Source organism: Sabethes cyaneus, chromosome 3, assembly GCF_943734655.1.
Source record: "Sabethes cyaneus chromosome 3, idSabCyanKW18_F2, whole genome shotgun sequence".
NCBI lineage: Eukaryota > Metazoa > Arthropoda > Insecta > Diptera > Culicidae > Sabethes > Sabethes cyaneus.
In genome coordinates this window covers 188068358-188095697 of record NC_071355.1, presented here as the reverse complement: position 1 = coordinate 188095697, position 27340 = coordinate 188068358, and the positions used below count along the sequence as shown (strand labels likewise).

Below are 27340 nucleotides of genomic sequence, written 5' to 3'. Positions count from 1 at the left end.
ATACTTGTATCTCTTCATGGAAATTATCTATTAAGCGTTATTCGTGGACAAACCCTTTAAAACAGTTTTTGAACCCTGACTTATTCTGGTCAATTTTGACGTGTTCATAGTGTTCTAGAAAGTTGTTTATCTTGCTAAAATCAACGTTTCTGTAGAACATTATTATATGTTATTTTTCAAAGTTTCGGAGATTTTGAGCTTTTTTGGTGAAAAATAGTACTTCTTTGAGCTTAAATATTTCCCAAGGTGGCAAATGGTGGCAGATCAAACAACTCCTACCTAAAAGTACAACAAAAACCCTGTAAAATCAAGTGTCAATTGACTGTATCCGTTTGTACCCTCAAAAGTTATATTTGTTTTAAAAATCCATCTCAGTCATGTTTACAGAACAATTAAACTGTACTTCGGATGCAATAAGCGCCATTTTGTTTACGTTGACAATCTCTTTCTAACAAGTTAAGTTACCGGCAATTTTTTCGCCTATTTTCGAGTCGAAAATGAATGTAGACTTAAAATTATTTGACGCAATTAATAAGAGAAAAGCTTCCATTTAACTTACCTATGCCTATTTTGTTCAATTCCTTCGATTGATGTCTTTTCAAAAGAACACACTCTGGCTGGTACCGAATGGCCGAAACACAAATGGTCGAATCACGAATGGCCGAAATCCAAATGGCCGAATTTCAACAACAGTCACAAAAGGCCGAGTCATGAAAGACCGAATTTTCTCGGAATGACTAAGTAAGCAGTACGTCATATATAGTTAATTATGTTAAATAAAGGTGTAGGTGAGACGACTCATCATCAAATGTTGTTTTGAAAAAATGCGGAAGGAGAGATCAATGCAAAATTGAACAAAATAGACTTAAGTTAGTTATTTGGAAGCTTTTCTCTTATTAATTGCGTCCATTTTAAGTTTACATTCATTTTCGAATCAGAAATAGGCGAAAAAATTGTTGTTAACTTAACTTGTTAGAAAGCGATTGTCAACGTAACCAAAATGGCACTTCTTGCATCCGAAGTACAGTTTAATTGTTCTGTAAACATGACTGAGATGGATTTTTAAAACAACTATAACTTTTGAGGATACAAACGGATACAGTCAATTGACACTTGCTTTTACAGGGTTTTTGTTGTACTTTTAGGTAGGGGTTGATTGATCTGCCACCATTTGCCACCTTGGGAAATATTTAAGCTCAAAGAAGTACTATTTTTCACCAAAAAAGCTCAAAATCTCCGAAACTTTAGAAAAATAACATATAATAATGTTCTACAGAAACGTTGATTTTAGCAAGATAAACAACTTTCTAGAACACTATGAACACGTCAAAATTGACCAGAATAAGTCAGGGTTTAAAAACTGTGTTAAAGGGTTTGTCCACGAATAACTCTTCATAGATAATTTCCATGAAGAGATACAAGTATGGTGTCTCTGACAAAGTTGTTTGTATTAATATTTACTACAACTTTACCGAAAGTACCACACCTGTATCTCGAATATATGAGAAAATAAATTTCGTATCTCACTTCTAAGGGAATCAATCACCCAAAGATTTCTCTCACAAGAAGGGGCTTATTATACCAAGAAATGTTCCTAAAGACACTACATGCGAAAAACTTCACGTTTTGGCGCAATATCATACGATCACGTATTTCGCTTTTTGAACCACTGTGCAGCGTGTCGACTCCCGATCTCGAAGAGATCCGGCGAGAAATTCATCAGCTGAAGAATAATATAGCCGCCGGAAAGGACCGACTCCCGGCAGAGCTCTGCAAGAATGGCCAAGAACCGGTAGCAATGGCACTTCATTGGATAAATTCTAGGATTTTGGAGGAGGAGAAACTACCGGAGAAGTGGGAGGAAGGTGTAGTCTGTCCCATCTACAAAAAGGCGACCGGCTAGATTGCTGCGTGATACCGCGGCATCACGTCTTAGATTTTGGTGCGACGTCTATTCCCAATAGCAAGACAATAGGGTAGTGAGTAGTTCTCGCTGAAACGGGGCCACTACTGACACGAGGTCTTCAAATTTCGGAACTTTTGCGCTTAATTGGTTGAAAATGGTTAAAAAATAAGAATTACACTTTTGATACCTCGAAATAGTGGACCCCTCGTGCACCAAGGGGTCTAACGAGTTCAAAAAACGTTGAATTTTGAGTAAACCTTGGGATCTATATCATGTGATATTTCATAAATTTGCCATGAAACAACTAACAAATGGCCCGCTTCTGTAAAGAAGAAGAATAGGGTTTTCAAATGAAGTAACAAAAAATTTGGCGGCCATCTTGGATTTGGTCGCCATATTGAATTTTCTAAACAATCACCGTTTTCACCATGAGTCCCCCAACCGATTGTAATTTCAAGATCATCATCGGAAAGCTGAGAAAAAATGCTATAAGAAACATTCATCAAGTTAGGTGTGCAATGGCATTAACTAAATAAAACAATTAATTTTCTGTAGCAAGATATTCCGTTATATGAGAGTTGTAAACCTTGGTACAGATAATAAATTGTTTCGTTTATTTAATGCCACTACACATGTAATTTGATGAATGTTTCTTATAGCAGTTTTTCTCAGCTTTCCGATGGTGGTCTTAAAATTAAAATCGGTTGGACGGATAATGGCGAAAACGGCGATTTTTGAATAAAATCTAACATGGCGGCCAAATCCAAGATGGCCGCCGATTTTTTTTCACTTCGTTTATAAGCCTTATCTCTCCTCTTTACAAAATCGTGTCGTTTGTAGTTTGTTTCATAACAAATTTTGGAAATATCACAATAATTATATGAAAATTGTGAACCTTTCTACAAATAACTGGTTGTTTTATTCAGTTAATGCCATTGCACACCTAATTGTATGAACGTTTCTTGTAGCATTTTTCCCCAGCTTTCCAATGGTGGTCTTAAAATGAAAATCGGTTGAAGAGCTCATGGTGAAAACGGCGATTTTTTGATAAAATCCAAGATGGCCGCCAAAAATTTTTTTACTACATTTGAAAGCCCTGTTCTTCTTCTTTATAGAACCGGGCTATTTGTTAGTTGTTTCATGACAAATTTATGAAATATCACATGATATACCCAAGTAACCACTAAGCACTAAACATTAATCATTTAACAACATTATACTTACATACAGAACTATGCTTAAAAGCTTATTATTCTTCATATATTTCTGTAGAACTCACATAATGCTAAAAAGGCGAAATAGCGAGTTATTAAAATGCTATGCCGCAAGCATTTAATAAACATTATTGGTGTTTGCTTGAGGCTTCATCAAAATGACATTTTGTCTACATTATCGACGTATCGAAAAAGTATCGACGGTATATCGTTCCGCGTTCGCTTGTTATAAAAAATGGAAATAAGATTCGGTCGGTGACAAGATAAAACGAAATGACAAGAAAAAAGTATTTTCTCACGAAATTATGGCGGATTAATTATTCTGTAACCTCAAGGGGAACAGTTTTATTCGTTTTTATTTATGTGGATAATGTGGATTTTTTGAAATGCTAAATAATGTTACCTCTTATAGACGGGGCTCGAACCGGAATTATTCCTGAAACCTCATTCGTTTCTGTGCGGCTTTGCTATCTCAACCACAGCTGCTATAAGTGAGTGGGTTTTAGTAGTATTTAAATCTTGGTGGTATTGCTTCTCATACCATATCAATCTGTTCTGCAAAACCAATAGGATAGAAAAAGACAGCATCCGTCAAGTGGAAGAGTGCAGCAATAATCGCTGTAGAAAAGCTATATAAGTAGATCTAAGTTGGGTAGATCTCAAGATTTGCTCAAAATTAAACTTTTTTTGAGTAGAGTACAACGTGCCCACGCATCATATTTTCGTGGATTTCAGGGCAGCATATGGTACAGTTGAACGAGAAAAGCTATGGCAGATAATGCACGAGTATGGTTTTCCGGACAAACTGACGCGGCTGATCAAAGCTACTCCGGAGCGAGTGATGTGCTACGTACGCTCTCGAGTCCTTTCGCATCGCGCAGAGGGCTGCGACAAGGGGATGAACATACAGGACAATGTTAGTCAATATCACTATTGAAGGTATGATCCGACGAACAGGAATCGAAACGAGAGGAACGATCTTCAACAATAGGAGCCAACTCCTTGCCTTCACAGACCCCCTTTACATCATTACTAGAAACCTTGGGACGGCGGAGGCAATCTACGCCAGTGAATCAATCCGTTCGGACCAGGTTCGCCTCCCATTGCAATAGCTATTGACATGACAGTGTTGACCTCGAAGTGGTAACACTAATAATTAGATTCTATGAGGCATTCAAGCTAGAAATCGAGCCTACTTTTCTTTATGCAAGAGTTTTCGAACAAGCAGCGTACGTCGCCATACGATGCTGACAATATACAAAAAACACTAATCAGACCGGTAATCCTCTACTGTCTGGAGATTCTAACCATTTGCACTGGCAGTATTCGGATGAAAGATGTTTTGTGGATAGGGATGGTTCGATCACTTTGACTCAATTTTGATTTATTTGACAGTACCGTCTCAGTGGATCCAAATATGGACAAAGTTATATATGGGACGTTTGTAGAGCAAAGTCTTATCTATAATTTTGTTGAATACAGTTTTGCTGTATCCTTTATAGTTACGTTGCTACGATGTTAGTATCTTATTAGTGACTAAATGAACGTTCATTTAGTCACTGACGTGTTACTAGCATTGTAGCACCGTAAAAACAAAAGATACAGCAAAACTTTGTTAAGCAAAATTGTAGATATGAACTAGTTCTACAAATGTCTCATAATTAACTTTGTCATATTTGGCTCGGCTGAGACGGTACTGTCAAACGAATCAAAATTGACTCAAAGTGATCGAACCATCCCTGGTTGTGGACAGTTTTTAGTGGAGTACAAAGTGGAACCGGTGAGTAGCGCAGACGTGTGAACTACGAGCTACAGACACTACTTAAGACATTGTTATCGATCATATGATGAATGACGGGAGATTACGGTGAGTCAGATACATTGCAATGTTGCCGCATGACAGTACCTTGGAAACTGTTCTTTTCAAGGACCTCAACGGCACTGGGAATAGAGAGTTCCGTTCGAAGCAGACTCGTGAATGACGAGATGCTTAACGAATTGGCGTATAGCCCGGTGGAGTGGAAACGAATTCTTGGTACAGCACCAGCTACCCCGCGTCTACGCAGCATATGACAATTCAGAAGGACACTTTCAGATGGTCCGATCGTATTTAATAGACGTGTTTAGTTATTTTTTATGGCCCATAAAGGCATATAAACATTAATGAAATGTATTTTCAGGATTGGCGTTCATTTCTATGGAGAAGGGGCTAGCCTATAGACCCGGTACTTCTATTTGGCAGTTTCATTTTGTCCACAGCGCATTAAAATTGGAATGTAGATTCATACCTACATAGAATCTCATTGAAGCGATGCAAATAAAAATTGCACTTGAGTTTTTATTTGCAAATCTGCAAATACTGTAATTATAGTTTTTGGGACTATAAAAGTTTTTTTTCTCTGCGCATGGTCGAAAACAGTATTGGCATTGCAAAGAATTCTAATCCTCTAGTGATGTTGAAAAAAATAGCAGTATCTTAAAATTAATTACAACCATAGTGGCCGCTTCAATATCCAAATACCAGAAATATGTTCTAGTAGTGATATCAGAAGTAATTAAAATTAAATAAATTGAAAATTATTCTCACGTTTCGCGACAAAATGTGGAAATATATTAGACTGAAATACGGTTTACTTGTTATCCGACTAGGTATAAAGTGAACGAGTGCCGTTATTCTATCATTCATCCTTAATTTCTTCTCAAAAAGTTTGAATTACGAAAACTGATACTTACGAACTGGCCGCTCGAAGTGCACCGCCACCAGCGGACTGAGGTATCCTTCGGAGTTCTCGAACGGGTAGTAATAGCCAGGGAAGCCACGTCGCGGGTAGTACTTAATTGGGCCAACATTTTCGATGTCAGCCGGATTTTCACCCTCGCACGACACCCAAATGGTGTTCAGCTAAAAAGGGATTGGGTTAGTGAAAAAAATGCTTTCCTTTCGAGATAACGATTGCAATAATTACGGTGTGTTTCGCCTGCTGTTCGACAGTCTTGATGTATTCTTGCAGATCGGTTGGCATGCTGCGTGGTAGATTGCTGGTGTCGTTAAAGAAAGCCGGAACCCAGCCGTAGATTTTGTTCAGCTTCAGGAATACGCACGGGGCGCTCTTGTGGTAATTGTAATGGTTCTCCAGCGTGCACGGTCCGTACTGTTTGATGTCAACATCGCATACGGTTTTCGGTGGTGGTGGTTGGGTATAATCACAGTTGTAAATGTTCTGACCGCGTCCCGAAATCTGACCGGGTGTCCTGTAATCTATACATCAGAGAATCGTTAATTTTTTTTTGCCCCCGCTTAAAATGTTATGTAAGCTTATTTTCACTAGAGCAACCATGCCATCATAAATAACTAGGGACGGAGTGAACAGCACGGTGACCTTCAGAGAAAAAAAATGTTACGTTCGCTCTTTCTGAGACAGAATAATATTCTCTAGACTAATATATCGCGACACATCACGAGACTCGACATGACCAGTGAGCACAACAATACGAAAATAGCATTACATCTGGCTCGGTTCCATCAAATCCATTATTAATTAGGGACTAGCGCGAAAATACACTGTCAATTAATAACGTTTCTAACTGCAAAAGCACCGAATCGCATTTTCGGTTTGGTCAGTTGGTCCGGTTTGGCATATTGATCGTGCACGATGATTTTCGAAGAAATTCCGAATACCTTGCATGACTTACCTTGCAGGAAATCATCCAGCGCATCTGTCCACTGTTTGTAGTTTTTCTCCTCCGTACCTTTGTACCAGATCAGCGTACTTTCCACGTTGTCTTCGGAGGGCAGGGGACGGAAGCCTAGGCCTGAAAGAAAGATGCACATCATTTAGAACTCGATCAGAACTAATTTAGCAAGGAAAGGAAATGACGCTGATCAGTAATGTTTCGTTTTGTATCTGATTGATGTCTATTTTATGATTTGGAATTTTGGAAATCCGCTGTTTTGGTATTGTAGAAGATGGATTTGGTTTTTTGATTAAATTTCTAATAGATGGAAAATAAAATAATTTTGTTCAGGGTATATACTGTAAGTAATTGTTTTCAATATGTTTGTTCAAATATGACGATATTTGTTTGAAAACATTCAGAGCATCTGAAAATCAATCAGGTGGGACATTCCCAGTTGTGGGAACTGGGAAGTCAATTATTTTTCACAGTTTGCATATAATTTTTCCCAGTTCTTCCAATGTTCGTTCTTCACAAAAGTAAAATCCCTAGTAAGAAATACAAATTAACTTGACCAGTAGAAGTCAATATGAATAATGATAAAAGGTTACAGCAATTCTAAAGCCATTTAGTTTTATACAGCAATTCTAAAGCCATTTAGTTTTACTTAAATTTTATAAAGATTTTATTGAGGTAATAATCATTATCTTTGATAATTTTATGGTATTACGCAATATCAAGAGGATTATGGGTAGAATCATTTAAGAGTGCACGATAAAATTAGCAGGCTGCGCCATGTCTCTTATAAACTAACGTGGGACGTAGCAATACAATATGGCGCACCAAACAAAACTGATCTTGTTACGGTGGTTTGTTGAACCGCAATAAATCTGTTAGTTTTAAAGAGCTTTTAAAACGGTAACACTATGACCAGGCGTGGCATACACTTTTCACTTAGATTTTGCTCTTTTGATTACTGCTCCTTAGCCAAGCAGAATTTGAAAAAGTGGTGTATGGGGCATTTGATATCTATCTGGCATCTATGATATTGCTGAAAAATTGAAGTTTTATCGTTAGTATTTACGGTGCTGTATTGCAGCAATGTCGTTGGTAGCAGAAAAAGCGTTCTTTTTGCTACCAAGAGAGTAGCAGCCTTATAGGGCCATAAATACAAAATGCACAGTAATGCTTACTTCAGCAATATTGCAGATAATAACAAATTCTACAAACATGTAATACAGGCCATGTTGCCATATACTATTGGTGGAACTAGGGGGGAGCGTTTTATAGCTTTGTAGCGAAAAGCTTAATTAAATGATGACGGTAGCTGTCAAGCAGCGAAAAGTGTAATCGATTTTATTGCTGCTTTCTACAGAGTGTGATTATACTACTTGAGCTTATAAGGGGCCGTCCATATACCACGTGGACAGCTTGGAGGGGGGTGGGGGGTATGAATATATCCACGCTTGTCCACGGAAGGGGGGAGGGGGTACTGAAAATGTCCACGAGGACAAATTTTTTTTCATAAAAAAAAAGAAGTTAGAAGAAATATAAAATTAATTATATATATTAGCATCAACCATTGATCAGTGATTGTTTTCAAGCTCAAATAAAGCTTTATCTTCTGAGGTCTATGTTAGCCTTAGCACATGAACCGAGCAGTACGAGAGCACATATCTGGCATAAATCTTGTTGAAAAGATTAAGCCTGCGTTAGTACACTTAGATGGTAATTACCCAGTCTGAAAGTTGAAGTAATGCAATAATAAAGATATTATTTTTTTACAACCCTTGCCTCTTTTAGGAAATGACAAAGGTTACGAAAGTATACCCTAAGCCTTCGTGCTCATTCTAAGAGGTGTCACAGAATTAAATCCACGAATCCTCATTTATCATTTAGGTCGCGCTTGCATCAAATGTGGATTGTATTTTGCCTCAAAAACACATGCAGAATGCACATGCAGTGTTGTGTGTTGTGTTGAAGTAGACGGCCAAGCTGAGTTGCTCTAGTTAGACAGGGATACTCTGGACAGAGAAAAATCGTCAAGCTAAAACGGACTTTATTCCAGTCGATAATGATTTGCAGTAGACAAGATCACAAGAATTAAAATCCTAAAACCTTGCATACGGATTTTAATACACTGCGGAAATTTAACAGAAAGTCCATGGAAAAACTCAAATTTCTGCAACTACATTCATATGAATGAATTGTATTGGGGCCTTTAGACTGGAGCTTCCTTTCACGCAAACTTTTTTAATATATACTGCATAAATCCAGTTGAAAACAAAATTTGGCACCATGCCTTTCTGTTTTGATAAATTTTACATAAAAAAATGTCCACGTGGACAAACAGGGGAGGGGGGTAGGGGTTGAGTCAATGTCCACGCTTGTCCACGGAGGGGGACGGGGGGGTTCAAAATTGGTATTTTTCTGTCCACGTGGTATCTGGATGGCCCCTAACCTGATTGTTAAAGAGATTGTATAAACCTTCTGAAGAGTGGGCCACTTGGTCGGAAGGTAGTTTTATAGCGGTCATCAAGAAGTTCTGGTGGAGCTCAAAGTTTTATTAACGGTTTTAAGAAATTGGTAATGAAAACCACTAGAGGAACGCAGTATAAAACTTAGTATTGTTACTTGGGAGGCCAATCCAGTGATTTGCGAATCGGGATGTGGCAAAAAAGCGAAAACTTCGGTTTGTTTTGTGAATATCGCATTCTAGACTACATGTGTACAACGTTCGGAAGGCATAATCGTAATTCGCTAAAATTTACTTTTTGGCCAGAGATCTGCGGATGTGGCAAAATGTGTCAGCCGTTCGGAATATTTACTAAGAATTCTTTTCGAAGAGTTGTTTGAAGTTTTCTTGGAAGTTATTTTCTCCGTGTCTTTTCAACTTCCCAAATACAGCAATATATGGGTAACCACATTGGCTACTGTGAATTAATCTTCGTGCTTTAAAAGTTACAACTTCAACGGTTGGAATACGCAAGCGGATAAGAGAGCACATGATTGGACAGAACGGAACGTGATTGGACAGCATTAAAACAACGACCTGGTTCTCTGATTATGGCCCAAGCTGCATTTAATGCAGAGTTATTTGAATTTAGGTTAACTTTGATCAATCGACAGGTTTCAATATTGTCACTTAGATTTCATTTTGGTGATATGAACTTTCTCCTAAATATTTTTTAGCAGTGCTCAATCTTTTATTTAAAACATTTGAGGCCTCCATTTTTCCTTGAAAACTCCCCAGGAAACTTTCCGATTTTCTCGAACATCGTTTATTTCAAAAATTTATAGCTTTTGAGCGAAACGTAGTAGAACATACTTTTTTATGAAAACACAAGAAAATTTTCTCAGTAAGTCAGAAAAGACATGATTTGTAATTTTTTTTCATAAAATTGGTGTGAAAAGGAGAGAGCTACCTCGAAAGAGCTTCAAATATAGCTCTGGCTCTCTCAAGCCCCTTAGCTCCTAAGCCTCTACCTACCGTCTCCTAGCATATCTAAGCCGCAAGATAACGATCGATGACCATGGCCTTTATGCCATACCCAAACGCTTAATGTGTATACTGGAGCAACTAAGCTAGGGGGTGCGAACTTGAGCACCTGTTCCCCGGGTTAGGAGCGGCTCGCATAGCGTCTGTCTCGAAGCGAGCGGCTAAATATGAAATGGTATATTCCGCAAATTGTACCTAAGATGATAGACCCTTCAGGGGAAAAATCGACTAAATTTGCTAAAGTTTGAAATAACTGTTGTTAGTTAAATATAGGTAACTCTCACATACCGCACCCACATACCTCACAAACAACGACAACCGAGATGCAGAACGGCCCAATCGGTATAGGATACGACAGAGTACATGAAAACGATTAATGGATAAGGATTGGAAACTTGGTATCTGGCATGTCCTAAATCTTCAGGACCGGTACGAACTGGTTTGCTTGCTCGAGAGACACATCGGCTTAGAGTGAAAACCGCTGCTATTCAGAAAGTTTGGCGGCGAAATTCCAGAGAAAGGGACTACTGTGGCAGTAGACCCTATAGACCCTACTGCAGGCACTTGATACCACATTTACTATAGTCGCGGTAGAAATGCAGAACGTGGACTCGGTTTTGCAATGTTGGGAAAACAAAAGCATCGGGTTATCCGGTGGTGTAATGATGTTGAGGACGAGCTCTTCGACCGGCTTGAGTAGACCTATGGAAGGTGTTCAAAATATTGCGTGAAAATCATCATCGGAAATCTGCAAACGCGCAGATCGGAAGGGACGAATTTGTTTGTCCTGTCATTAGCCTTAATCTGTCGACCAATGGTAAGGTTGCTGGGAAGGACGGTTTCGCGGCCAAACTTTTAAAAGTGAGAAACGAACGGCTAAACGAAACAATGCACCGAATCATTGTTAGGATTTGGGCAGGAGAACAAATGCCGGTTAGATGACCTTATTTGCACTAAAAAAGGATCGACACGAGTGTAAAAACTAATGAGGTATTAAATTACTCAGTTACTGGACAAATGCGGAAGTACAACTTGCAGGCTCATTATCTGTTTGTGGAGTTTAAGGCGGCGTACGATTGAATCAAACGAAATGAGCCATGGTCTTTCGCGCGGAATTTGTAAGGCCGATTCGTGCGATATTTTTTGAAACGGTGGTTCAACAATTGATGAAGGGTCGGTAGGGGAAAGTAATGAAAAGTTTTTGAAATGGTGGGGAAAGAGTGGAAAGGTGAGGGGGGAAGGGAGGTTATTGGTGGCTACGCTTAACAAGTTGTCGTGATTCCTACTTTTTGCCCAATGCTGGAAGGTTAATGAGTCGAATCTGAGATTATAACCGGATTCGAACCCACAACACCCGCCGTTTGGCCACATTTCAAGGTCAAGACTAAAATCACGAGGTTTGGTCTGATTTGTGTGATGCTGAATAGGTCAAAATCATGTATCAGAATAGCAGATGAGACCTCAGCCGCTTTCGTGACGTTTAATGGACTGAAGCAAGAGAATGCACTCTGTTACGTGCTAATCAACCATGCTTCGGAAAATACAATACGAAGAGCGAACGTCGAAGGGAACAGGACTATCATCACTAAATCAAACATGCTTCTTGGTGTTACGGATGTCGTCGATATCGTTGGAATCAACCGTAGAACAGTGGAAAAGACCTTAAGGTCGAGGCAGCGCTAGCATCAAACGGCATTGGTGCGAACGAGAAAGATAACATTTGGAATATCTTGATTATTTCTTAACTAACGCTACAAAATAGTTTTTCGAATACATCATTGTGTGTAAAACCTGTATCTGATATGATAGGGTAGAGGATCCATATTTCGCCAGGAGCCATATTTCGCCAGTGTGATGAATCCAAAGCCTTTTTGCATATTTTTGGTAGACCTAAAAGAAATTATTTGACGAATTTGTAAAACTGAGGAATTCAATTTTACCAATTCGTCAAATAATTTCTTTTAAGTCTACCAAAAATATGCAAAAAGGCTTTGCATTCATCACACTGGCGAAATATGGCTCCTGGCGAAATATGGATCCTCTACCCTATGTCACTACAGCTGATTATTCAAAAATCTAATAAATTCATCTAATAAAAGCGCACTCCCATTGAAAGTTTTGCTTCGTCTTTTTTCTCTCTCTAGTGCGCTGGCTTGGCCTTAAGACCTATTAAATTGATTCGAAGTATTATGGTTGCTGGGATTCGTGGCAGTCCAAATTGAAGAGGTGGAGCAGGATGGGGAACTATAAGAAGTAGTGCATGAATTCGTATACATCTTCGTACGCTTATGGCATGTGACAGCGATGAGAGCAGCGAAGTAAAATGACGAGTTGCAGCCACAAATCGGGCTTTCTATGGATTACGTAACCAACTCAGGTCCCGTAGTCTGCAAGTTTGCGCAGAACTAGCGTTCTACGGAACGCTTATTCTCCCAATGGTCCTTTACGGACATGAATCAACGACGTTCACACTTAAAAAGTTCTGTAAATTTTACAGAAATATAAAAAGCTGAATGTTCGGTAAAAATTTCGATAGTGCGTATCGACGTTTACGGATCTTTAGTAACGTTTGGTAACATAATAATTTTTACCGAACGTTCAGCTGTTTAGGTTTCGGTAAAATTTAATCGAATTTGATGCTTTTTTTAAGTGTGTTGAAGGAAGCTGATCGATGAAAGCTTGGGGGACGAAAGCGATCATTATTTGGTGACAAAATGGAAAATGGAGTGTGTCGCAGACACATAAACCTCGGGCTCTGTCAGATATAAAAATACGCTACGATGTGGCATGCTGTGGCTGGCTGAACCTGAATGTTTGAGTAGTCTAAATGAAAGATTTTGAAATTGTTAAGGAAAAATATGTGAAGAATTAAAGTAACTTAAGTTCAAGCTTAAGAACTTATCCAAATTTTTGACAAAATTAGTTGAATATAATTTAATTTTTTGATTTAGTTGAAATAGGACACCAAAACCTTGCACTATCACGGCCTGACTTTTGGTTAATTTCCAGAAGCTCATCCCGAGCACTATGGGCCGGAAATAAAAATTCCAGGACAACAATATTTGCGGTTTAATGGCATGTCTCAGCTCATTGTTGTCTTCGGCAACTTTTTGAATGAAAAAATGATGCATCTTTCGAAGGGGTCGTCCACTATTTAGGTGTTACCTTAACAACAATTTAAATAATAACTATTTGAGTAAATTTTTTTTTCACCATTTTTATTTCAAAATATTAAAGGTAAACCAATTTCAAGTATTTTTTCTGAATATATCAAACTTCTACCTTTTACTCATTTTCAGCAATTGACCTTTGTTTATAAACGACCCTTCAAATCACATTTCTTCTTGTTTACTCACATGTTTATTTCCACAGACACCTCAATGTGATGTTCTAAAAAACATTTTGTACATAGAAGAGGAATATTTTTACTGAAGACTGTTTTGCTTTATCTGTTTTAATTAATAAGATATAACTAATTTTAGGTTGAAAACAGTCTGACGAAAAATCCGAATATCTTAGCCTTCTGCAAGTATATGCAATTAGTTTGCATACCAATTTGTAGGGAATCGTTGAAGCTATCTGCCCAAATGTTCGTAAGATGTTCGTAAGAAGTGCGCAAAGTGTGCTGCTTGGGGCCTTCTTCTTTCCTTCAATTCTGGGAAGTTTAGTGGAAGCAGGCATCTTTTCGTGTGATTTGATTCTGCTGAACCAGTTGCTGTGTAAATTTATACATTATGAGCATAAAAACGGTCGGGTTATGCAACAAGGCACATTTGCATCAAGACGGTGTCCGGGAGCATATTGCTGTATCGGTCAAATAATAGTGGTAGAATAATGGCAGGGAAGTTTTATCCCACCCGCCATGTTCACCAGACATGATGCTGTTCGATTACCATTTGTTTTGATCGATGTAAGGCCCTCATACGGTCTTATTCACTTCGGAACCAGAAATCAAAACTTTGATTCGTTCTTGGTTTCGATAACTGCAAACCTTTTCCTGATGTAGAATTCGTTTGCTTTTGCATTACATTTTTTCGTATTAATTTATTGAAATATTTCAAGAAATGAAGCATTTCAAGACGGTGTTTTTGCAATTTTTTGGATATAGGTAATGTAACTAATAGCACAGAAGAGCACAGTAATGCAAATAAAGAAAACTTCCTTGATGTTTTGAGATCCCCGATCGCATAAGTCATTTTGAATCAGTCTATATTGCGAATTGCATCTGCCGATGCTCTGTACTAAAAGTACAAGGCAAAATTTGATAGGGTTGTTCGTTCAAGTTCACTGGGTATATCTCGGTCGGTCGTAATGGCCGAACCGTAGATAGGAGTGAAATAATTTAATCATCAACTTCCTGTCATTATGCAATCTATCTATGAATGAGCGACCGGAGCCGGAGCCAGAGCTGTAGTAAGCAAATAGCGGCGACGAGATGCTGCTCGGTTACTGCCTGCTGGCTGATGAATGAGAAACGATTCGAGTCGAGATATAGGGGAATTATGTATAACGTGCCCCCCGTGGCCAATGTGCCCCCCCTTCGTTTTTCGCTAAACAAGCGAAATTAAAATGCAAAACCACCCAGAATCCATAGTATTTGATGGAACTAGCCTACTATGCAAGTATGACAGTTGTCACATGCTGTAAAAACAAAACAAAAATAAATTTGTTTTTGAGCAGCTTCCGATGTAACTTTTGGCGTCATTTCCATAAGCTATTTTCTTGTCCAAATCTGTAAATAACCGGTTGTTGCGATTCGATTGCGTAAAGTGAACTTCAAAATGACATCCCTGCTAAAAATAACGGTATGAAACGCTTGATTTGCTTTAGCATTTAATATTGTTTCAAATAAGTAAAAGCAGGCCAATATGCCCCACTTGCGGTGGTGCAATTTGCCCCCCTTGCAAATGTGGCTATAAACATAGGTAAACAGATCTAACTTGAAGCCAATTGCCATTATTTAATTCAATTAGTATTGTAGAGCAACCGTGGTGGGAATAATTTATTACCAACGTCCAAATTCTAGGTAATTCAACTACCCGGTACAAAACGCCACAGCTGCGTATAATGTGCCCCATGCAGAAAAGAAAAAGTGCACCAGAAGGCCGAAAATAGGTTTATTTTACATAAAATAACGATATTTTGCAAAACAAAGGAAATAGTTTTACTTTCTACAAAATAGAGTTGGTCTGTCACTGGTAGAAATACTCAAATTACCGCATTGGGCATATTATACCGCAGGTGGGGCATTTTACCCCGCGCAGACGAGAAACACAACATTTAGGTGCTTTTATTAAATAATTCCTAGCATGTTTATTCCACAATACTAAATGAAATAAACAATTGCAATTGGTTGTCAGCTTAAGTACCAACATATACACGTAGTTGTAACGTTAATTTGGGGAAGTATAACGGAGATATATCCATTTATTCTTAGGGGGGGCACATTATACACTTTTCCCCTATGTGCCATTACCGGGTCGAATGGGTACATTATACGACCCAATTTAGATACGTTCTACTGACTGCGACTGACTGATCCGGCCGAAAGTGCGAGACGCAGCAGCACCGGCCGCCGTAGTCTCTCCGTTCACGGCGTCAAATTTTCTATGATTTATATTTCCAGTCATCGGGAAGATAACGAATGCGTGCCACTATTTCGCATTGAGTAATGCCACGGAATGGTATCCTTCGCCGGGTGGCACATTATTTCCAATCAACCAGATTCACTTGGTTTAGAATAGAAAAGACTTTCGAATGTATCAATTAATACGCTATGAATGCATTCGAGGACATTGAATAATTGGTTTTGTTTTTTTTTCTGCTCGGCTAATCTAGCAAAGCCGCTGCACTCGCTCGGTGCAGCGCTTGGATTAGCAATGACTGTGGAGATCGTGTTTCGCGCGTTGAAACTCACCGCACATCCGCGGTGAATTAGTGCCGGCGATAATTTATCACGTCCTAGCGTCATGCAGTTAGTGTGCAAATGCAAGCGATCAAATTGCAGTGATAACGTGAAGGTTACGGCGGCGAAAAAGTCGGCAAAAACGTGTGACGTTTCAGTGTCTGGTTAGCCTCCGATACTTAAAGGAACAATTATTATCGAAGGGCATGTGCGAGCGAGCCGCACGTGTCGTCCCCGTACATTGAAGAACATCAATGTGAATAATGTTCCTTGGATATTCAATCAGCGTGGCGCATGAAATCGGATATTTTCCCTTTCATTTGGTGGGGTTTGCTGCTTTTCTACGCTCAAACGAAGCACAATATTTTATCACCCCTGTTCATTATGGGAGCGAAACAAAGATTAGAGATTTCGTTTTTCCGGTTTCGCTCGGAAAAATTATTATCCCTTTACGATAGCTTGTGTTTAACTGCGGCCAATATTTGCTCGCAACATAATTATTTCATTCCGACAGATTGGTCCTATTGATTGAACGGTTCCACATTCAGCACCAAGTGTGAGTAAAGTCACGGTCTGCGTTAGAAGATAATATTAGTCACCCCGAAATAGAACAGTCTGCATGCCGAAGCTGGGTTATCGGGTGGCAACCTATAAGAGAGAAAGGAAGTCGTAAGGAAAACCACACATATGGAAATTCTATACGGGAGCAAACATACACCTGTTGTTATATCCATTATTTACTGTTCGTACTTGATTATTCATGATCAGAATGGTTTCAGTTTGTGTGAGTATGCCGCACTGGGGCAGCGAGTGGGTTACCGATAACAACTAACATTTGTTTTACACACATTGCTACTATCTCCAACGAATGAAGGCATTCTTGGTTAAATAAAATGAATAAATTATTTTAATGTAATTCCGTTTTCCTAAATTGGTGGTTTTTATCGGCTCACAAAATTTAACGGTGGGTTCAACTATTAAGGATAGTAATTTACATGTAGAAAGGGAATTTGGAATAAAAAAATTTCCGGTTGTTAAACACAGCAATCGCACCTATTAAAAGATTTAAAGTACGAACAAACTACGCTTTTTGAGTCAGTGAAAATTACTCATTTTCGTTGTTTGATTAAGGAATATATCCCTTTTATTTAAATTTAAATTTCCAAATGGAAGAATAATTGAATGTTTACATGCTTCCTACAGTCCTACAGTTGGTCTGTTCTGGCGATTAACCTACCTGGATTGGTTCCGATTAGTGACTGATCCAGCTGCCACTTCGGAGTCCTAGGATCTAGAGTTTGGAAGAAGACCCACATGCACACGGCGACCAGGGCTGCTAGCACGCAGTAAAACAGGAAGTAGAAGGTACCGATTTTTGCTATTGTGATAAAAAAGAAAGATAAAAAACATTAGCTTTAGCACTGATACCTGCAGTTTGATTAGCAGTTGTTAGTAGCAATAATATATTGTGGACCAGATTTAACTTTAACGCGATGGATTAGAAATAAGAAAAATGACTTTCATAACCTATTTTCCTCGCCACATATGAAATAAAGTTTTGATTTCGTACATGAGGCAGCAACAAATATTTTAATTTAATTTTACCATTAAAGAAAAACGATCTTTTTCGGTATACCTATGTGATTAGTAGCCTTTTTTCTCCAACCGCATAGAAACGAAGCAACAACGTCAATGACAACGAAAGGCGTCGGTCACGGAAAGGATTATGTGGACAGCTGTCTAGAATTTTGTTAAGGATTTAGGTACCGGCTTCAATCACTGTAACAAGCTTTGTTGCGAAACTTGGAAAGATGCTGATTGCAGAATCTTTGTGTTCGATTAATGATTAACGATAAAAATGATAACGACTGTTTTTCTCGAGAGACTTATATTTCCTTATATTTTGATATCTATTTTATTACTTTTACACACTGCATTTACGAAGACATCTGCGCTTGAGTATAAAAAATACTTCAGAAAATTCATTTTACCCATTTTACAAAAACTGCAAACATTAAATTCTTAAGAATTGTGTCCGTTTCGTTTTGAGATTGGTTTGTTCTGTACAAACTAATAGGCGAATGCTGCTGGAATCGAAAGTTACAAATCTCTTGAAAACCATTTTAATTAAGATTTTGCCGTGATCCAAGACACATAGCATGGATTGAATCAAAGACTTTAGAACTCAAGACTAAGCACAGTAGCAGGTTGGCATATCTACAGCAAAGGATGATACTACTAACAGCATCTCTTATCCTAAGGGAGTTACTACTGATTATAAGTGCTAGTGATCGCAGTAAGAAAGACGCGGAAACTTAGGCCAACGATTGGTATCAGTTTATAAAAACTGCCAGTACTTGCTACAGAGCAAAATGCTGTAGCAGTGTGACTTGATTGTTTTCAACATGATCCCCGCTTCTGTTTTGTTTACATTAAATTTACACACTAGAGCGATAGGTATAACTTTCAACTTAATCAATGTAAAATGCATTACTAAGCTTTATATACACTGTGTCTGAGTATAATATTCAAGATGCGTGACAATAGCTTAAGTAGATTTTGTAACTATTTCAATACTTGGTAATCAAACTTTTAAGCAAACAGTATGCGCGTTTGGTTGGCTCCCCTTTGAGTTTGACAATTCCCGCTGCTCGATTGGCTCCCAAGATGGCTGCTTTCGCGTATCTCTCTACTCTGAGTATTTCTAATTGCAACCATCTGATAGAATGTATGCGTGTGATTGATGTTGATGTACGATGTCGTGCAATGATGTCAGTGCGGTTGTGATGCTAGAGTGATGGCACATATACACCGTCGTCCGTAGAGGGCGTACTGACCCTGTCCGTCGAGATTTGACAGAATGCCAGAGGGGTGATTAAATTAAAGATATAATTTTACGCGGTTTTTTTTAATATTATTGTCGATTGATATATAACCCAATGCCTTGATTTAATGACTCAAAGCTTACAATTTTGTTTTGAAGAATTTAAGAACTAAACTGCTAAAATTACACTTAAAAATAATTATTTTTATTAGAAAACTAGCTGACCCGACAAACCTCGTATTGCCACATATTAAACTGTGTTGTACATAATGTCCTGAATCTCAGATGACCTTTATCACAATCTCGAGTTTTGCAAGTTTCTGAGGAGTTCATGAGTGTTTTAATATACAAATTTTCCTAACAGTAAAATAGAAAACAACTCCCTCCATTGCTTAACCTGATAAAATAAAGCAGATAGCATTTAAATATTCGCCATCATTACAAACCATTTCGCCGAATACCATTTTGCGGAACACCCATTCTCGGTTGACCATAACGCGGAATATACAGTTTCGCAGAATACCATTTCGCGAAAACCCTTACGCGCGATGTCCCATTTCACGGAAAATCTTTTCGTAGAAAGTACCATTTCGCAGGGCTGACCCAACGGAAAGAAAGTAATAGAGGTAAGTAGATCTAGGAAAATAAATAAACCTAGATAGAGGTGATCTCTTCGGGGGGCTGCCCCACCGCAGTGGCCGGCGCTTCCGACGGCAGGTCGCCAGCAACACTCGCGGTCTGTGGCCGTCTCGCCCTGAGTCATCTAATGTTACTATTGATAGTTTCTGGTGCTCTTGTTCTTGACTAATGTTTATGAAAGAGTTTAAAATTTCTCGAGTTCGATTAGTTTTTGAGTTACGCAAAAATATCTGTTTTATTTATATGAGAGTCCTTATCCCCCTACCACAGGGGTGAGGGGTCTCAAACCATCATAAAAAAATTCTTGCTTCCAAAACCCCTTACATGCCAAATTTGGTTCCATTTGCTTGATTAGTTCTCTAGTTATGAGGAAATTTGTATTTCATTTGTATGGGAGCCTCCCCTCCTAAAAAGGTAAGGGGTCCTGATTCATCATACAAGAAATTCTTGATTCCAAAAACAGCCACATGCCAAATATGGTTCCATTTGATTGATTAGTTCTCGAGTTATGAGGAAATGTGTATTTCATTTGTATAGGAGCCCTCCTCCTTAAGTGGGGGAAGGGTTTTAATTCACCATAGAAAAAATTCTTTCCTCTAAAAACCTTCACATGTCAAATTTGGTTCCATTTGTTTGATTAGTTCTCGAGTTATGAAGAAATTTGTATTCCATTTGTGTGGAAGCCCCTCCTCTTAAAGGGGTGAGGAGTGAGGAGTTCTAAAGAAGGGAGGGGTCTCAATTCACCATAGAAAAAAAATTGTCTCCAAAAACACCCACATGCCAAATTTGGTTCCATTTGCTTGATTAGTTCTCGAGTTATGCAGAAATTTGTGTTTCATTTGTATGGCAGCCTCCCCTCTTAGTGGGGGGAGGGGTCTCTAACCATCATAAGAACCTTCCCTGGCCCCAGAAATCTCTACATGTAAATTTTCACGCCGATTGGTTCAGTAGTTTTCGATTCTATAAGGAACATCCCGACAGACAGAAATCCATTTTTATAGGGGTTACTAGCTGACCCGACAAACTTCGTATTGCCACAAATTAACCTGTGTTGTACATAAATCATGAATCTCGGATGATCTTTGTCACAATCTCGAGTTTTGCAAGCCCCCCAGTGGGCGGCGCTTCCGACGGCGGGTCACCGGCAACACTCGCGACCGTCTCGTCCTGAATGATCTAGTGTTACTATAGATAGTTTGTGTGGTCTTGTATTGACTAATGTTTTATGGAAGAGTCTCGAATTTCTCGAGTTCGATTAGTTTTTGAGTTTCGCAAAAATTTCTGTTTTATTTATATGAGAGTCCATATCCCCCTACCACAGGGGTGAGAGGTCTCTAACTATCGTAAAATGAATTCAAGACTCCAAAATCTCCCACATGCCAATTTTGGTTCCATTTGCTTGATTAGTTCTCAAGTTATAAGGAAATTTGAATTTCATTTGTATGGGAGCTCCCCTCTTAAAAGGGGAAGGGGTCGTAATTCACCATAGAAAAAAATCTTGCGTCCAAAACCACTTACATGTCAAATTTGGTTCCATTTGCTTGATTAGTTCTAGAGTTATGAGGAAATTTGTATTTCGTTTGTATGAGAGCCCCCCCTCTTAAAAAGGTAAGGGGTCCTAATTCATCATAGAAAAAATGGTTGCCTCCAGAAACACCCACGTGTCAAATTTGGTTCCATTTGCTTGATTAGTTCTCGAGTTACGAGGAAATTTGTATTTCGTTTGTATAGGAGCCCCCCCCTCTTAAAGTTGGGAGGGGTCCTAATTCACCATAGAAAATATTCTTGCCCTCGAAAACTTTCACATGCCAAATTTGGTTTCATTTGCTTGATTAGCTCTCGAGTTATGAGGAAATTTGTATTTCATTTGTATAGGAGCCCCCCCCCCTCCTAAAGTGAGGAGGGGTTCCAGTTTATTATAGAAAAAATTTTTGTCTCCAAAAACACCCACGTGTCGAATTTGGTTCTATTTGCTTGATTAGTTCTCGAGTTATGAGGAAAATTGTGTTTCTTTGGTACAGGAACCCCCCCTCTTAAAGTGGGGAGGGGTCCTAATTTACTATAGAAAATATTCTTGCCCTCGAAAACCTTGACATGCCAAATTTGGTTCCATTTGCTTGATTAGTTCTCGAGTTATGAGTAAATTTGTATGGAAGCCCCCCCTTTTAAAGAGGAGAGGAGTTATAATTCCCCTTATAAAGAGGAGAGGGGTCTCAATTTACCATAGAATAAATTCTTGTCACCGGAAACACCCACATGCCAAATTTTGTTCTATTTGCTTGATTAGTTGTCGAGTTATGCAGAAATTTGTGTTTCATTTGTATGGGAGCCCCCCCTCTTAGTGGTGGGAGGGGTTTCTAACCATCACTAAAACCTTTCCTGGCCTCAAAAAACCTCTACATGCATATTTTTATGCCGATTGGTTCAGTAGTTTTCGATTCTATAAGGAACATACGGACAGACAGACAGACAGACAGACAGACAGACAGACAGACAGACAGACAGACAGACAGACAGACAGACAGACAGACAGAAATCCTTCTTTATAGGTATAGATTATTAGGGTATGTTGCTGTTTCGTCGTAATTGCCTATTCCCGTCCTATCCAACTCAAATTATTAAAAATATCAGCGATTTCTATGACACACAATGCAAAATTATTCCCTAATATTTTAATTTGTTGACTATCATACGCGATCAATCAAATTGAGCTGAGATCTATTTAAATGCTTTTTTTTATCATAACATTCCTAGCAGCCAAATTTCCTACGTTTTTTCGTGCGACGAAGAAGAAAATGTCGACTAATCGTTTCAATTTCCGTCATTCATAAAATGAAAATAACTCACGCAACGCATTGTCGTTATTCTGCAGCCGGGGAAACTTGCATGACCAGCAGAAATTTTGCAGAATAACATTTGTCATGCCGTCCTACACAAATACATGCGCGCTAGCTTCGTGAACATTATTATTATTTTTAGTTCGGACGATGAAAAATTTTGAAGGACGGATTTAAAAACGGTACGACGAATTTAAGAAATATAGTCAGTTGCGTAATTTCAATAAAATGCTTGACTATTCGCTTTTTAGTGAATTCAAAGTGCACGGATTGGAAGGTAAGTGTGTTTAAGTCAAATCACCACAAGAACTTTTGGAGTATTCATTAAGTCCACCTAAGAAATGCTGAGAATTAGTGTGGCTCTCCTTACTACGACGGGAATTGGAAATAAACCCTACCTAATAATTGATTAAATTATTAGTTCTACTTATGAGTAACAATTTTGTCAATCAATTAGTTAACATTCATGTATTAATCGGCAGTAAAAGTTAAAATGACCCACAATTGTGTGTGACCCGTGATTTTGTACTGACTGTACGAAGAAGGCTTGGGAAAGTGATAAACTATCCTACACACCTACTCGGAAGGGGTCAAAAAAGTGGAAAGAATGATGAAAAAACCCAGCGAGGTCAATGAGGTCCATGGCTCGGAAAATCGGTTGTTCGGACTTCTCAATCCGGCGAGTAGAGGCCAAAAACTTTGGTTAGAAGTCGCATACGCTACGCAAAGGTCAATTTATAAGTGTTGCGACTAAATCACGGCGATTGGAGAAAGCTAAAAAACTTCTGAGTCGGTTGAAGCATGCTCATCATAATGATTCTGTCATCTTTTTCTCTGATGAAAAAAGCTTCAATCAGGATAAAAAGGGGAATCGAAAAAATGACAGTCAGGTTCCTATCGTCATGTCAACAAAGTTTTCGACCCATGTGATGGTTCTAGGCATAGTCTCCAGCAAGGGGGACGGAATGCCTTCGTATTTCTTTGAACAAGAACTAAAGGTAACAACCGATGTATACCGGAAGGTTCTGAAGGATGTTGTTGTCCCGTGGATGTAGGAGGTTGCTGCTGGCCGTCATTTGATCTTCCTACGAAAAAGCATCTGCTCATAATGTCAACAAAACACAAAAATGGCTTGCTGAAAATGTTCCGGTGGTTTGGGAGAAGGAAATTTGGCCCCGTAGCAATCCTGATATCAATCCTTTGGATTATTTTGCGTGGGGTGTCTATGAGGGGATACCAATAGGACGCCTCACACCACCCTTAGGTCGCTCAAAGCTAAGATCATCGAGGTGATGACGTATATGGATCGAAACATGGTAAATGTTTCCGGAAGCGTCTATCAACAGTCTTTAAAACCAAGGGGATTTTTTTTAATGAAATTAATTTACAATTCCCATATGTTAAGAAAAAAAAAATAAGCCACGAAACATTCCTCACATAACGGATGGCATCTAAAATTTTGGATTTTTTTTCTCACGCTGTCAAAAAAAGTGAAAGATACATGAAGAAGATCTGATTTACCGAAATTAAAGATACATTATTCATTGTCGAAAAAATATTAGTGTACATTTGGACACGGTCCGTAAACGGCTGTCCGGCGAAGCTTTCGTTTGATGTCGAAACAGGAGCGTCTCTTGATTCTACCAACTAACTGTTTGCAATTCGTGGCTCTCTGGCTATTTTTGTATACCAAGGAACTCAAAATCCCGAAGAAATCTTCGATTGGGCGCACTGAGACAGATTTTTCGGGTCGTGGTTTTTGAGTAAAAATGGGATCGAATGGGTATTCGGGAACGATTGTGTTTTTTTGGCGTAATGTTATGATGCTCTATCCGGCCAAAACACGTATTGCCCATGCAGATGGTTTTGTAGAAACGGGATCAAAATTTTCTTCAAACATTCGTCTGGTGCATCTTAATTGATAGCCAAACCAGAGGGCTTGTAGTTGAAGAAACGAGAAAGAGAACGATGTCTTTCTGCGTCCATAATTTTGGCTGGTACTCCACTAGCTTGCTTGCGAATAGTTGTTGGGCATCTGCTTTTTAAATGTTGTACCGTATACTTTTTGCCGAGATTTCTGTTGCAGTTCGAATAAGTGTACAACGCGCCCTCGAAATGCTTCTTGTTTCGACGCCATTTTTAGCAAAACTGAGCAAGCATGAACAAAACAAAATATATTAACAAAAAGAGGAGAGAGAGAGAGCTAACACATACATACTCTCATTTCTCTCTGAGCTCGTTTGTTGTTGAGCATAAGGGCCGCGAAATAAATCCAAAATTTTATTTGCCACCCGTTATATTACTAACTGGTTTTAATTTTCCAAGGCATGTCTTTAACCCCACAAATTCGTCGCACACCCTGTATTAGGGATCATTCAATAATGACGTCCATTCCTTAGGGAAGTGACGGGGCTGTCAATTTTTTGACAGGTTGTTACAAAAGCGGGGAGGTGGTTTAGGCAAATGTGACATCCGTCGAAGAAAATTTAAGTTTCAGAATAAGGCTGCAAAAATATGTTTTGCAGTCATTCATCACTTATCGATTCATTTCGATTTTCGAACTTATCTTACTTCAGAAGATCGCAGCAGGGCCTGACATTGTCGAAGCAAATAAATGAAGCTGATTAACTCTTAAAAGGTTAAACTATTTTTATAACCCACTTTTTACTTGCAAAATCCTTTTCATTTTTATTTTGGGTTTGTGTGCCGTCCAAAGGGGAAGGGAGAGGTTGAGCATTGAGACCCAATCGGACAGAGGTGGGAGGGGGGGGGGAGGGGTCTATAAAAGCAGAAGTTTGGTGGACTTCATATTTGAATCGTCCCCATACGGAAACGAATTTTGGTTTTCTGTCTGCAAAAGTGGCGATTTCAGGTACCTTTACCCTATCTATTCGACGAGAATGTTAATAGGCGTATCCTAAAATTCCCATTCCCATTCAGAAGTGTAATAACGGATCTAAAATACACAATGTTCTCGCACCATACCGATTATAAAAATGTTTTCTATTCCTTTTAAACATTTTCAAACTGTAGTACTCTGAATCATCACCGAGTTCTTTCGCTATTGGTCGACTGCCAGCAAGCACAATACCCATGGCGCGAATAATTTGGCCATACCCCCAAAGTTGCATGGTAAAAACGATTTTACGATCTCAGCTATCATACGCATCCTCCTTTTACGATCGGCTAATACTGTTTTGTGACTTATTTACGAGTGCCCCGGGGTATGCAGAACGTTCGGCATCATTTGTGACTGTATCATTTCGTTGGACTTCACAGCCTCATAGCCCAACAGCATATATTGATTAACCTGGAGTTTAGTCTTCATAATGCCCTGTTTTGCTTCATAGCAACCTACTTTTCCTGGTGAAAGTAGAGTCACGTAATGAACTAGTATCACTGATTTGCATGAAATTCATTCTAACAGATCGTCAATTTGATCAATAAAATTAATTTTAAAGACACATTTTGGTCGACTACTTATAAAATAAAAAAAATTGGTGATGAAAACGTGTATTGATATTTTTTTATAACTTTGATTAATGTACCAACCAAGCCAGCCGTAATATTTACTTAATAAATGTGACGAATTTGATAGATGGCAACCTAAATTAAGTATTAATTTCAAACATCCTGTGCACCTTTCGATGGCATTCAGGCGAGCAAAAGAATGAAATTGTCAATCACACGCTCCCATAAATATGTGATGATAGTCACCATGCGATGCGATCGATAGGCTGCTCACCGGTCGGTACCCACCGTCCGGGGAGGATTCATGTGATAAAGTGTAACGCACGTAGCAAATGGCAACAGAAGAGCACACTTTCGGGGCCTTGCATCATCAGGGAGGTAGTACATGATATTTGAATTGATGGATGGTTACACTTTTCGCGCCAAGGGTGCATCCAATAATAGCACCGGCAGGTATGTGAGATTTTCCGTCGAAAACTAGCAGTTCATGAATTTTGCACAACCGTCCCTACGGACGGAGGGACCAAACGAAACTGCTCCACTGTTCGTGGTGGTTGGTGGATACGGACGGACGGACGAACCGACAGCTCCCGTGATGATGTTGATAGGTTGAAATTATTAGGGTAATTGATCTTGAATGGACCTATTTAGCGCTTTTTAACACCACCACTCGCACTCCTGCTCAGTTTACTCGTCATTTATAAATAATATGTGGTGATGTTACTATTTGTTGGAAAGTACCACCTTTTTTCTACATTATCAGTACTTTAAAAATGTATAATTGATGAAACTTTTATTAAATATATCGTTTTTAGCCAAAGCCTATTTTTGATCTTGAATGGACCCAACATGATCTTGAATTGGACCTATTTTTGATTTTGAAATGGACCTAAATTTGTCAAAGTCATAGTTTCTTCCATGTAAATGAACAAAATAATAACAAAGAACTTTTTTTTAATAGTACAACTATACTACTGCTATTTATTAATAGGACACAAGGTTGAACAGCTTTTACCTTTCTTATACTCTGTTAGAAAGGTATGAAAGTCGGTTGAATAATTTGAAATCAGTCACAGTCGCCGAGGGTCTTGTTTTTATGTCAGCCCAACAATTGAACAATGTTTCAGTGACTTGATATGCGTTATGTATGTATCTGTGTGTGACATTTGTATATTGGAAATTTATTATTACCTGTTGTTCAGATATGGTTGAAACGATTTCTACGTCATAAAAAAATTATGTCGCCTATTAGTTTCAAAAATTTAAACCATTCATTAAAAATATGTAATATAACTTGTATTAAACGTAGTTTATTAAGTACAGTGGGGTTCGAGTTTTTATTTAGTGACTACATATTTCGAAAGGTCAGA

The 27340-nt window shown here is 38.7% G+C and overlaps 1 protein-coding gene across 1 annotated transcript in view; it reads right to left on the bottom strand.

Moving 5' to 3' along the window:
* The window catches only part of LOC128744267 (sodium/potassium-transporting ATPase subunit beta-2), a 63489-nt gene that overhangs the window by 5593 nt on the left and 30556 nt on the right, over window positions 1-27340 (bottom strand). Inside the window, exons 2-5 of the mRNA XM_053841123.1 lie at window positions 17437-17577; window positions 6814-6933; window positions 6087-6379; window positions 5854-6022 (exon numbers count right to left, since the gene is read on the bottom strand). Coding sequence (XP_053697098.1) covers window positions 5854-6022; window positions 6087-6379; window positions 6814-6933; window positions 17437-17577 — 723 coding nt within the window. The remainder of the gene's footprint in view (window positions 1-5853; window positions 6023-6086; window positions 6380-6813; window positions 6934-17436; window positions 17578-27340) is intronic.